Source organism: Pelodiscus sinensis, chromosome 8 (assembly GCF_049634645.1).
Source record: "Pelodiscus sinensis isolate JC-2024 chromosome 8, ASM4963464v1, whole genome shotgun sequence".
NCBI lineage: Eukaryota > Metazoa > Chordata > Testudines > Trionychidae > Pelodiscus > Pelodiscus sinensis.
The window spans coordinates 22,139,810-22,153,514 of record NC_134718.1 but is presented as its reverse complement, the minus strand read 5'-3'; the positions used below and the strand labels follow the sequence as shown (position 1 = coordinate 22,153,514).

Sequence of the window (13,705 nt, the reverse complement as noted above, 5' to 3'; positions counted from 1 at the left end):
TCAGGGGTTGGGAACAGGTCCCAGATGAAGAGAGGCTACAGAGACTGGGACTGTTCAGCTTAGAAAAGAGGAGACGGAGGGGGGACAGGATAGAGGTCTCTAAAAGCAGGGGTTGGGTGGAGAGGGTGCATTCAGAAAAGTTCTTCCTGAGTTCCCATAAAGAAGGACTAGAGGACACCAAAGGAAAGGAATGGGTAGCAGGCTTGAAACTAGTAAGAGAAAGTTGTTCTTGACAAAGCAAATAGTTAACCTGTGGAACTCCTTGCTGCAGGAGGCTGTGAAGGCTAGAACTAGAACAGAGTTTAAAGAGAAGTGAGATAAAGTGATGGAGGTTGGGTCCATGGAGTCCTATTAGCCAGAGGGTAGGAGTGGTGTCCCTGCCCAAAGTTTGTGGAAGGCTGGAGAGGGATGGCACGAGACAAATGGCTTGGTCATTGTCTTCGGTCCATCCCCTCCAGGGTCCCTAGGGTTGGCCTCTGTCGGCAGACAGACTACTGGGCTAGATGGACCTTTGGTCTGACCCAGTACGGCCATTGTAAGCTCAGGGCTCAGTGTCGGGGGTCCCCTTGATTTTCATGCACACCTGGTCCTGGGTGGCCAGGCTGGCAGCTCTCCTGCCCTAGACGGCCACTTTCCTGTGCCTAGTGCGGAGATCGTGGACGAGGTCCACGATGTCCGCACTAGCCCAGGAAGGTGCCCGCCTCTTGCGGTCCAGGGCAAGCTCCCGGGAGCCGCCAGCCTGGTCCCGGCAAGAGGGGGTGGACTGGGGGGCATCGGGTGGGTGGCTCTGTGCCGTGCCAGGTGCAGGGTCTGCTGGCTGGGTGCTGGCAGGCTTGCACCTGGCACGGGCACCGTAGCCAGCCCGTGCCCCTTTAAGGGGTCCGGGGCCGGGAGGGGGGCATAGAGTTTCCCTGGTGTTGGCCAGAGTGGCCACCAGGGAAACCTGGGGAGGGCTAGCCTCCCACTAGTTCGAACTAAAGGGCTACACAGCCCTTAGTTCGAACTAGCTAGTTCGAACTAGGCGTTAGTCCTCGTAAAATGAGGTTTACCTAGTTCGAACTAAGCGCTCCGCTAGTTCGATTCAAATTCGAACTAGCGGAGCGCTAGTGTAGCGCATAGGAAAGTTAGTTCGAACTAATGTCCGTTAGTTCGAACTAACTTTCTAGTGTAGACATACCCAGAGGGAGGTAACCTAGTGACAGATGATGTGGGAAAATCTGACGTACTCAATTCTTTCTTTGCCTCTGTCTTCACGGACAAAACCAGCTCCCAGACTAATACACTGACTAGACAACGCAGCAGGGGAAGGAGGTGGAAAGCCCTTAGTGGAGAAAGAACAAGTTAGGAACTATTTAGAAAAGCTAACCATACACAAATCCATGGGTCTGGATTTAATGCATCCGATAGAACTGAGGGTATGTCTACACTGAAAAGTTAGTTCGAACTAACTTTCCTAGGCACTACACTAGCGCTCCGTTAGTTCGAACTTAATTCGAACTAAGTTAGTTCGAACTAGGTAAACCTCATTTTACGAGGACTAACGCCTAGTTCGAACTAGCTAGTTCGAATTAAGGGCTGTGTAGACCCTTAATTCGAACTAGTGGGAGGCTAAGGCTTCCCAGGTTTCCCTGGTGGCCACTCTGGCCAACACCAGGGAAACTCTATTGCCCCCCTCCCGGCCCCGGAGCCTGCACAGCCTGCACCTGCCACAGGATGAGCCAGCCATCCGAGGGCTCCCAGCCCTCCACTGCTCCCCAGGACCAGCCTGGCAGCTCCCAGGAGCCTGCCCGGGGGCGCAAAAGGCGGGCGCCCGCCTGGTCAAGTGCGGAGATCGTGGACCTCATCGAGGTTTGGGGGGAAGCCTCCAATGTCCACGATCTCCGCACTAGCCACCGGAACGCGGCCGTCTACGGATGCATGGCTGCCAGCCTGGCCTCCAGGGGCCACCAGCGCAGCCGGGAGCAGGTGCGCTGCAAAATAAAGGACTTGCGGCAGTCCTACTCCCGGGCCTGCCTGCCAGGGGCCGACCCGGAGGCCTGCCCCCACTTCCATGCCCTGGACCGCATCCTGTGGGCTCATGCCGTCCCTGCCCCCCGGGACGTGATTGACCCCGGGGCAGAGGGACCGCTCCTGGACACTGAGGAGGAGGAAGAGGGCTCTGAGAGCCAGGAGCCTGCCGCCAGCCTGCCCAGGACCCGGGACCCCCGAGGCACGCCACAGACCCGCTTGTCTGCGTTGTCTGAGGCCGGGGAGGCGTCCACCTGTGAGTACCCTCATGTTCCCCTTATGTGTACGGGGGCCTGGGGCGAGAGGGAGCCCTGGGACCGTGCGCCTGGGCCTTGCCCACCATGGAGCAGCAGCTGGGGATCCTGCAGGGGCCCTGGCCTTGCAGAGGGGAGCTGGGTTTCACACACCTGGGCCCCTGGGGTAATTGACCGCTGGTCTTCTTGCACCACAGCTGCAGCACCTGGGCCTGCAGGGCGCACCACCCCGCCTGCAGCAGCCGCCCGCGCCCAGGCAAGCAGGACAGCCAGGAACCAGGAGGACTACCAGAGGCGGCACCTCCGGTTTCTGGATCGACAGCTCCGTCTCCAGGACCACTGGGTCCAGGAGGACCTCATGCTGCGCCGGAGGAGTCTGGAGGCCCTGGAGGAGCAGGGCCGTGCTCTGCGAGGCCACCTCCAGAGTCTGCTGGACCGCTTCCCATTTCCTCCTCCCCCTGCTCCCCCTCTTGCTCCCCCTCTTGTTCCCCCTGCTCCTGCTCCTGCTTCCGCTCCTGCTTCCTCCACACCCCCTGTCCCTCCTGCCCCCCCCTCCACAACCATTCCCCACCGACACCCCCGGACCCGCAGTGTGGCGAGACGGGAGAGGCAGCCGGACTCCCACCCCTGAGCTTTCCTTTCCCTTCCTCCCTTCCCTCCCCTCCCCTTCCAGCTCCCTCGTCCCAGGTTTCCCCCTCCCTTCTCCCACCTTCATTCCTCCCTCCCCCCACCCCAGTTCTGTGAAATAAACAGACGTTTTTGTTTGAAAAACAGGTGTCTTTATTTGACAGTAGGTAGGGAGGGGAAAGAGGAAGGAGGGGGGGTAGGGTGGAAGAAGGCCCCAGTGGGGCATGCAAGGGAGAGGTCAGTCCTCCTCCTCCTCCACCTGGAAGCTCTCCCGCAGGGCTTCCCGGATCCGGATGGCCCCCCGCTGGGCTTCCTGGACGGCAGCGGTGCGGGGCTGACCGTAGTGTCCAGCCATGCGGTCAGCCTCAGCCATCCAGGCTGGCAGGAAAGCCTCCCCCTTCCACTCACACAAATTGTGGAGCACACAACATGCCACCACCACGGGAGGGATGTTGTGCTCGGCCAGGTCAAGATGGGTGAGGAGGCATCGAAAGCGGGCTTTCAGTCGCCCGAAGGCCCTCTCCACCACGATGCGGGCCCTGGTCAGCCTGGCATTGAAGGCCTGGTGGGAGGGATTGAGGTGCCCCGTGTAGGGCTTCATGAGCCACGGCTGCAGTGGGTAGGCGGCATCCCCCACCAGGCACACGGGCATGTCCACGTCCCCGACCCTGATGTGGCGGTCGGGGAAGAAGGTCCCATCCTGCGGCCGCTTGCACACGGAGGAGTTGCGGTACACCCGTGCGTCGTGTGCTTTGCCGGACCAGCCCACATTAATGTCCGTGAACTGTCCCCGGTGGCCACACACGGCCTGCAGGATCACGGAGAAGTACCCCTTTCTGTTGAGGTACCGGGACGCCTGGTGTTCCGGGGCACGGATGGGGATGTGCGTCCCGTCGATGGCCCCCCCGCAGTTGGGGAAGCCAAGGGCGCCGAAGCCCCGGATGACAGCGTCCGGGTCGCCGAGGTGGACCACCCTGCGGAGCAGCACCCGGTTGATGGCCTTGACCACCTGCGGAGAGAGACACAGCAAAGCGCCAATCAGTGGGACGCCCGGGTGGCTGGGAGCATGCGTGTCCTGGCAGTGCCCCGCGCCCCACTCCCGGAAGCAACCCCCTGGCGGCGTGTAGTACGGCCGGGACAGCCCGACCTCTCCGGTGCGGGGCTCTTTCGCCTCCTCCCGCCCCCCCCCTTTGTCCCTGGGGCGGCCCATCCCCTCCTCGCAGCCCCTCTCCCCCCCAGCTCGGTGGCCGACGAGTGCCGTACCTGCATGAGCACCGCTCCGACGGTGGATCTCCCCACACCGAACTGGTACCCGACGGATTGGTAGCTGTCCGGCGTGGAGAGCTTCCATAGGGCGATGGCCACCCGCTTCTGGAGGGGGTTCTTTGCAGGGCAGGGGCGAGCCACTCGCAGAGCTCCAGGAAGGTGTCCCTCCTCATCCTAAAGTTCTGGGTCCACTGTCGGTCGTCCCAGCGCTCCAGGACGATGCGGTCCCACCAGTCGGTGCTGGTGTCCAGACGCCAGACGCGGCGGGGCACGCCGGTGCCGGGGCGCTGCCGCGGCTCCTCCACGGCCCCCAAGGCGGCCAGGCGGAGAGGCAGGGGGCTGACGTTCCCCAAGTGGTGCCAGGCAGCCTCGAGCCATTGCTGGCAGGCTTGCAGCAGCAAGTCCAGAACGTGCACCAGAAGGTGCAGGGCGAGCCGTGGCTCCATGTTGCCGCCTGCGGCGGTCCCCCCCCGAAGGGAAGCACCGACACAGACGGGCACAGAGACCCCTTGCTGTCCCTCGGCGAGGTTGGCAAGCAAGCAGGAAAAGCTGAGAACCGGCTGTCCAGGGGGGTCCCTTTAAGCACGAGCCTCAGATAGCCTCAGACAGCAGCCACACAAAGCAACTACTGACCTGATGCCCTGCCAGAACCGGTTTCAGCTTCCCTTAAATGCCCCCCTGCGTCCAATCAGTGTGGACACGCTAGTTCAAATTAGCAAAACGCTAATTCGAACTAGTTTTTAGTTCTAGACGCGTTAGTTCGAATTAGCTTAGTTCGAATTAACTAATTCGAACTAAGTTAGTTTGAACTAGCGCTGTAGTGTAGACATACCCTGAGGGAGTTGGCAAATGTCATTGCGGAGCCTTTGGCCATTGTCTTTGAAAACTTGTGGAGATTGGGAAAGACCCTGGATGACTGGAAAAAGGCAAATGCAGTGCCCAGGTTTAAAAAAGGGAAGAAGGACAATCCGGGGAACTACAGACTTACCTCAGTTCCTAGAAAAATCATGGAAGGGATCCTTAAGGAATCCATTTTGAGGCACTTGGAAGAGGGGAAAGTGATCAGGAATAGTCAACAGGTATTCTCAAAGGGCAAGTTGTGCCTGACCAATCTGATTAGCTTCTAAAAGGTAACTGGCTCTGTGGATTTGGGAAAGTCAGTGGATGTGATATACCTTGACTTCTGCAAAGCTTTTTATACGGTCTCCCACAATATTCTTGCCAGCAAGTTAAGGAAATATGGATTGGATAAATGGAATATAATGTGGATAGAAAGCTAGCTAGATTGTCGGGCCCAACGGGTAGTGATCAATGACTCGATGTCAGGTTGGCGGTCAGTTTCTAGTGGAGTACCCCAAGGATCAGTTGTAGGGCCCGTTTTGTTCAACATTTTTATTAATGACCAGGATGAGGGGATGGATTGTACCATCAGCAAGTTTGCAGATGACACTAAGCTAGGGGGAGAAGTAGATACTCTGGAGGGCAGGGATAGGGTCCAGAGTGACCTAGACAGATTAGAGGATTGGACCAAAAGAAATCTGATGAGGTTCAACAAGGATAAGTGTAGAGTCCTGCACTTGAGATGGAAGAATCCCAAATATTGTTACAGGCTGGGGACCGAATGGCTAAGTAGCAGTTCTGCAGAAAAGGACTTGGGGATTACAGTGGATAAGAAGCTGGATATGAGTCAACAGTGTGCCCTTGTAGCCAAGAAGGCTAATGGCATATTAGGGTGCATTAGGAGAAGCATTGCCAGGAGATCTTGAGAAGTTATTTTCCCCCTTTATTCAGCTCTGGTGAGGCCACACCTGGAGTATTGTGTCAAGTTCTGGGCCCTCCACTATAGAAAGGATGTGGATGTATTGGAGAGGGTCCAGCGGAGGTGACCAAAATGATTAGGGGGCTGGAGCGCACAACCTATGAGGAGAGACTGAGGGATTTGGGTTTGTTTAGTCTGCAGAAGAGAAGAGTGAGGGGGGATTTGATAGCAGCCTTCAATTTCCTGAAGGGAAGTTCCAAAGAGGATGGAGAGAGGCTGTTCACAGTAGTGACAGATGTCAGAACAAGGAGCAATGGTCTCAAGTTAAAGTGAGGGTGGTCTAGGTTGGACATTAGGAAAAACTATTTTACTAGGAGAGTGGTGAAGTACTGGAATTGCTTACCTAGGGAGGTGATGGAATCTCCATCTCTAGAGGTTTTTAAGTCGGCTTGACAAAGCCCTGTCTGGGTTGATTTAGTTGGGATTGGTCCTGCCTTGGGCAGGAGGCTGGACTTCATGACTTCCTGAGGTCTCTTCCAGTTCTATGAATCTCAGGCTACGTCTAGCCTGGAAGCCTCTTTCGAAATAGGTCAATGGAGGGATGATAGGAGTTACTATAGAGAACTTTCTGGATGTGTGGCTGGTGAGTCTTGCCCACTTGCTCAGGGTTTAGCTGATGGCCATATTTGGGTTTGGGAAGGAATTTTCCTCCAGGGTAGATTGGCAGAAGCCCTGGAGGTTTTACGCCTTCCTCTGTAGCATGGGGTACAGATCACAGTTGGAGGATTCTCTGCATCTTGGGGTCTTCAAAGTATTTGAAGGCTTCAATATCTGAGATGTAGGTGAGAGGATTATTCCAGGAAGGGGTGGGTGAGATTTTGTGGCCTGCACTGTGCAGGGGGTCAGACTAGATGATCATAATGGTCCCTTCTGACCTTAAAGTCTATGAGTCTATGAGAAGACAAAAAATTGGGCTTGTTTAATTGAGAAATGCGAAGACTGAGGGTGTGTCTACACTACAGGGCTTTTTCAAAAAAAGTGGCCTTTTTTCTAAACAACTTTCCCTGCATCTAGATTGCTGCCGCGTTCTTTCGAAAGTAAATCGAAAGAATGCAGCAGTTTTTTCGACCGCGGAAAACCTCGTGAAACCTCCGTCATAGCTCATGTTTTCTAGGTCTTCAATAATTTTTGTTTCCCCAAAAGTTCATATTTGTCTGACACGCACAGTCTTCATTTCCTAGTTTTGTATCTTGCATACAATCCCAGCCCACAATAATAGATATGCTTAATACATTAAGATCTTTCAAGGAAATTGTCCTGTTACGAAGGATATGTCTACACTACAGCACTAATTCGAACTAACTTAAATCAAATTAGTTAATTCGAACTATACTAATTCGAATTAGTGCATCTAGACCTAAAAACTAATTTGAATTAGCGTTTTGCTAATTCGAACTAGCATGTCCGCATTGAGTGTACCCTGAACTGAAGTTAAGGCTGGCCAGAACATGTGCCGGCAGAGCATCAGGTTAGGACTTAGAGTGTGGAGCTGCTGCCTCAGGCTAGCTGAGGGCTGTGCTTAAAGGGACCCGACCCCCACCCCGGACAGACAGTTCTTAGGGTTCCTCACTTGCTTGCCTACCTTGATGAGGGACAGCAAAGCAGTCCTGTCTTGGAGTGCCCTGAGTGCCCACACTCGGCACATCACAGCACTTGCTGCAGGCTGCCATCCGAGGGGGGGATCAATCGGGGGACTGTCAGGATCCAGGAGACCCTGCAGGAGAGCTTCCACCCCGAGGAGCCCACAGAGCCACCCCAGTCCTCTCCATCGGGGGCTCGTACCCCATTCCTCCCTCACCTCCTTCCACTTATTCCTCCCTAACCCCCCTTCCTGATGTAAAAAATAAAGGACACGTGTGTTCAAAAATAGAAACTTTCTTTATTTAACAAAACTGGGGGGGGGGGGGATTAACCTCTGGGGAGACTGGGAAAAGGAGGTGGGAGAGGGGAAGAGAGAGAGTGGGAGAGGGGAGGGGGAAACCTGGGAGGAGAGAGCTTGAAGGGGGAAGCCAGGGGAAGAAGGAGGAGGGGGAGTATAAAACTATGGTACGCCATATCTTCAGTACTGTGTACAGATGTGGTCTACTCACCTCAAAAGAGATGTTTTGGCCTTGGAAAGGGTTCAGAAAAGGGCAAGTAAAATGATTAGGGGTTTGGAACAGGTCCCATATGAAGAGAGACTAAAAAGACTGGGACTTTCAGCTTAGAAAAGAGGAGACTAAGGGTATGTCTACACTACCCTCCTAGTTCAAACTAGGAGGTAATATAGGCATACCGCACTTGCAAATGAAGCCCAGGATTTGAATTTCCCGGGCTTCATTTGCATAAGCGGGGCGCCGCCATTTTTAAATCCCCGCTCGTTTGAACCCTGTGCCGTGCGGCTACACGCGGCATGAACTAGGTAGTTCGGACTAGGCTTCTAGTCCGAACTACCTAGTTCGTGCCGCGTGTAGCTGTGTGGCACGGGGTTCGAACGAGCGGGGATTTAAAAATGGCGGCGCCCCGCTTATGCATATGAAGCCCGGGAAATTCAAATCCCGGGCTTCATTTGCAAGTGCGGTATGCCTACATTACCCCGCTAGGGGGGATATGATAGAGGTCTATAAAATCATGAGTGGTGTGGAGAGGGTGCATAAAGAAAAGTTCTTCATTAGTTCCCATAATAGAAGGACTAGAGGACACCAAATGAAATGAATGGGTAGCAGGCTTCAAACTAATAAAAGAAAGTTCTTCACAAAGCAAATAGTCAATCTGTGGAACTCCTTGCCACAGGAGGCTGTGAAGGCTAGAACTATAACAAAGTTTAAAGAGAAGTTAGATAAATTCATGGAGGTTGGGTCCATGGAGTGCTATTAGCCAGGGGGTAGGAACAGTGTCCCTGGCCTCTATTTGTAGAAGGTTGGAGATGGACGGCAGGAGACAAATGGCTTGGTCATTGTCTTCGGTCCATCCCCTCCGGGGTAGCTGGTGTTGGCCACTGTCGGCAGACAGGCTACTGGGCTATAAGGACCTTTGGTCTGACCCAGTACGGCCGTTCTTATGTTCTAAGCTCAGGGCTCAGGGTCGGGGGTCTCACTGGACCACCTTGATTTTCATGCAGACCTGCTCCTGGGTTCGCATGTGGCCTTTGGTGACCAGGCTGGCAGCTATCCTGCCCTAGATGGCCACTTTTCTGTGCCTAATGCGGAGGTCATGGACGTTGGAGGCCTCCCCTCAAACCTCGATGAGGTCCACGATATCCGCACTAGACCAGGCGGGAGCCCTGGGCCCTGGGCAGGCTCCTGGGAGCCAGGAAGAGGCGGAGGGTTGGGTGGCAGTGGGTGGCTGGCTCATGCCGTGCCAGGTGCAGGGTCTGCTGGCTGGGTGCTCGCAGGCTTGCACCTGGCACAAGCACCATAGCCAGACTGTGGCTCTTGAAGGGCTCCGGGACTGGAAGGGGGGCAGAAGAGTTTCCCTGGTTTGGCCCAGAGTAGCCACCAGGGCAAGCTGGGAAGGGCTAGCCTCCCACTAGTTCGAATTAAGTGGCTACACAGCCCTTAATTCGAACTACTTAATTCGAACTAGGCGTTAGTCCTCGTAGAATGAGGTTTACCTAGTTCTAATTAAGTGCTCCGCTAGTTCGAATTAAGTTCGAACTAGCGGTTTGTATGTGTAGCGCCTATGAAAGTTAATTCGAACTAACAACCATTAGTTCGAATTAACTTTGTAGTGTTGACATACCCTTATTTCATAGTCACTGTACTATTAAAGTTTCCTTTTGAAGAATTGAGGTAACCTAATGAAATATCTTGTTCCCTTTTCTAGGTTCAAGTGTTGGACTTTTTATATATGCAGCATTACAAAGAGAACTTATTGAGCTATATGGAGTGGATGGATGTTTGCTAATAGTGGGTGCATTATCTCTAAATATACTACCATGTGGCAGTCTAATGAGACCTTTGAAGTTATCTGCTTTACCTTTGCCAGAGAAGTCAGGCGTAGAAAAAGTTTCAGATCAATACTTGATTTTCCAGAAGAAAGAACTTGTTGAAGAAAATATAAGCATCCTTGAAAAGGGCTACAATGAAGAAAAATGTGTGAATAATATGTCTTGTCATGATTGCAAACAGGAGAGCATTTTAAATAAGAATGGATTAATATCATCAACATATACAAAAGAGACAGGCATTTATAAACAGAAAGTTGTAGAACAAACATACTTTTGCAAACAGCTTGCCAAGAAGAAGTGGCAACTGTATTTAAACTACTGGGAAGAAACACTGATTCTTTTTAAAAACAAAGTATTCTTATCACTTTTTATTGCAATCTTACTTTTTGACATTGGTGGATTTCCCCCTTCACTGCTTATGGAAGATGTAGCAAGAAGTTCAAACATTAGTGAAGAAGAATATGTTATGCCTCTTATCTCCATTTTAGGGATTATGACTGCAATTGGCAAACTTGTTTTAGGAGTACTGGCTGATTTTAAATGGATTAATACTTTATACCTGTATGTAATTACATTAATAATGTCTGGAGTGGCCTTGTTTGCAGTTCCATTTGCCAAAACTTACATTGTATTTGCAATACTTTCCGGAATTTTAGGTTTTCTTACAGGGAATTGGTCAATTTTCCCATATGTAACCACAAAGATTGTGGGAATTGAGAAATTGGCACACGCATATGGAATATTAATGTTCTTTGCTGGACTTGGAAATAGCCTTGGACCACCAGTTGTTGGTAAGATGTTGTGTTAAGTGATGTCAGATTGTAATTTTCATGAATTTCTCAGGCCCAAATTATATACATTTATATGGAAGTCGGTTCTAGTTAGTTACAATGATAGTAGAATGATAAAATTAAAGAAAGTTTAGAAAGTTGGAGGTTTCCCTTTATCTGACCAGATTACTGAAAGGGGAATATGATGGAAAAACATGACAAAATACTGCCTGCTGTTCTTAACAGTTTTTAGATTATATTTGTTACTTTTGCATGCTTTCTGGTTTAGTATGTAATGATACATTTTGTTCTTCAAATACGATTTTCAATATATTTCTGCTGTATGTTCAGTAATTGTGTATATTTGAGCTCGCACTTTTTTTTTTCTTTTCAGGTTGGTTTTATGATTGGACACAGACTTACGACATTGCATTCTGCTTTAGTGGGCTTTGTGTTCTGCTTGGTGGACTTCTTCTGTTGGTGGCAGCCCTGCCATGCTGGGAAAATTGTAATGACCAGAATATAAAACCATCTCCAAATACTTACTCCTACACAGTTGCATCTAGTGCTTAAATGGCAACTGAAAAACACTTCAATGCTTTTTTATACTATACAGCAAAATATTTTAGTATTTTTCTACTTTATTTATGAAATACAAAAATTATTTTAGAAATAGTCGGGAAAAATCCAATCATGTTTGATATTCTTTTTGTTTTATTTTTTAAAATAGTGGTCTTGCTTTTTCTACTGTTAGTGGGGTCTGTCTATGCTGCAATAAGAAACTTGCAGCACTGAGTCTTGGAGCCTGGGTCAGCTGGCTCAGGCTGGGGCTGCAGGCCTAAATATTACATTGTAAACATTTTTGGGAGTAGGTTGGAGTCTAGGCCCTTGGACCCTCCCCAAGTTGTGGGGTTTCAGAGCCCGGGCTTAATCTGAGCCTGAACGTCCGTCTGCATCGCAAATGTTAGCCCTGCAGCCTAAGCCTCGCTAGCCTGTGTCAGCTGGCCTTGGCTAGCCCCACTTGTGCCAAGACTGCCCTATTGTACATGTACTCTGTGTCTTCAGCCTCTATTAACTGTACCTTCCTTTCACCCAGTAGTGGGGATCATCTGCTGTATGATCAGTTATATATTTTAGTTTTTATGAAAACAAATCTTTGTAGAAATATGGAATAAATTAAAAGTTTTTTTCTTTATTGAAAAGGATGGCACAAATGACTCCCTTCAGAGGTTTCCAATAGCTGTACAATGAGAGGCTTAAAAAAAAAAAAGGGAAAATATCCCTTATTTTCTGGTATGTAGTACATTGGTGAACTATTGGCTTTATTTTCCTCAAGATCAGCGTCTAGACTGGCGCTTTTTCTGGCAAAGCTTCGTGCCGAAAAAAAGTGGCAGCCATTTTTATGCTAAGGAAGTGGGGGAGATTTAAATCCCCGCTTCATTAGCAATTGCGATACGCCTAATTTACATCCCTTTTACGAAAAAGGGATGTAGTCTAGACGTAGCCCTATTGTATAACTGAAGTAAACCTTGTGGTAAACCTTGTCAACATTCTGAACACCACTGCAAAGTAAGATGCTATGCTCCAAATATTTACAGCACGCGTTTTGAAGTTTGTTGAAAAATTGTTGAACCAAAATCTTTCAAACCAAAGGAATAAATGTGCTTGTTGAGTAAAAGTTGAAGGTAGTTTCATTTATGGAGGGATAAGGGATATTTTGGAAAAGGCATTATTTTCCGCAAGAAACATTGCTAACCTGTTACATGAAGACTGTTTTTTTTCTTTCTGTCATGGTTACCAGGCGAACTATACTTTAGACTCTTCTTAGTCCTTCTTAGGAGAGGCCCTTTAGGTGACAGGCCCGACTCCCTGTACCTTTCTGAGCAGAACAACGTGGTCCAAATCACTCTGGAAGTAGGTCCTTAGGTGTCTGCTCTCCTTCTGCCTGTTTAACAACCATGTTAACACAACAGGCCTACCTAGATTTGCCACTTGTTGTAAGCCCTTTCCCTCTGGGGCTATGTCTACACTGGCGGCTTCTTGCGCAAGAACATCTTGCGCAAGGGTTCTTGTGCAAGAAGTCTTGCACAAGAAAATGTCCACACTGCCATGTGCGAACTGTGTTTTTGCACAAGAGTGCCCATGGCAGTGTGGACACTCTCTTGCACAAGGAAGCTCTGGTGGCCATTTTAGCCATAGGGCTTTCTTGTGCAAGAAATCCCTGTCGAGCGTTCACACTGCCCTCTTGGGCAAGAGCTCCTGCGCAAGAGGGCTTACACCTGTTGAAAAAGAGCGAAGCTCTTCTACAAGAAGCCCTCTCGTACCACGCCGTACTGTAAATTTCTTTGCACAAGAGTGGGCGGGCAATGTGGATGCTCTGCGGATTCTTGTGCAAGAACGGCCATACTTGCGCAAGAAGCTGCGAATGTAGACATAGCATGGAGGGGGAGGGATTGTGACCAACAATTTGATTAGAGTGACTCAAAAATAGGTCTTCAAAGCCAAGTTATTTATTCACTGGAAGGTACAATGTATCTAGCACAAAGGGGAAAACCAGCAAAAGGCCTGGCTCTTAGGGCACATCTAAACCACATTCCTCTTTTGAAAGAGGAATGTAAATGAAGCCGATTGAAATTCAAATGAAGCATGGATTTACAAATCTTGCACTTCATTTGCATAGTTGCGTGAGCGCTAGTTCAAAAAAGTGTTTTTCGAAAAAGAAAAGAAACTAGTCTAGATGGGGTTCTTTGAGGGGAAAAAACCCCCCTTTTTCTAAAGAACCCATATTCCTGAAAAAATGAGGTGTATGGGTTCTTTCAAAAAAGGGTTTTTTCCCCCAAAAGAACCCCGCCTAGACTGCGTTTTCTTTTTTGAAAAATCCTTTTTCAAAAAAGCGCTCTCACGCAATTATGCAAATTAAGTGCGAGATTTGTAAACCCATGCTTCATTTAAATTTTCGTTTGGCCTCATTTACATTCCTCTCTTGAAAGAGGAATGTAGTTTAGACATAGACTTACTCATACTTATCTTTCCT

General features: G+C 50.1%; 2 protein-coding genes across 3 annotated transcripts in view; both read left to right on the top strand.

Moving 5' to 3' along the window:
• The window catches only part of SLC16A9 (solute carrier family 16 member 9), a 36,511-nt gene extending 23,209 nt beyond the window's left edge, over window positions 1-13,302 (top strand). For both annotated transcript variants that reach the window (XM_075934857.1, XM_075934858.1), the window contains 2 exons: window positions 9,778-10,692; window positions 11,066-13,302. In XM_075934857.1, coding sequence (XP_075790972.1) covers window positions 9,778-10,692; window positions 11,066-11,244 — 1,094 coding nt within the window. In that variant the 3' untranslated portion in view covers window positions 11,245-13,302. The remainder of the gene's footprint in view (window positions 1-9,777; window positions 10,693-11,065) is intronic.
• Window positions 1,699-2,970, top strand: LOC142830386 (uncharacterized). The gene is made up of 2 exons (XM_075934860.1): window positions 1,699-2,263; window positions 2,459-2,970. Exons 1-2 carry the CDS (start codon window positions 1,714-1,716, stop codon window positions 2,890-2,892), a joined length of 984 nt encoding a protein of 327 aa, XP_075790975.1. The 5' UTR covers window positions 1,699-1,713; the 3' UTR covers window positions 2,893-2,970.
• Window positions 13,303-13,705: the final 403 nt, after the last annotated feature.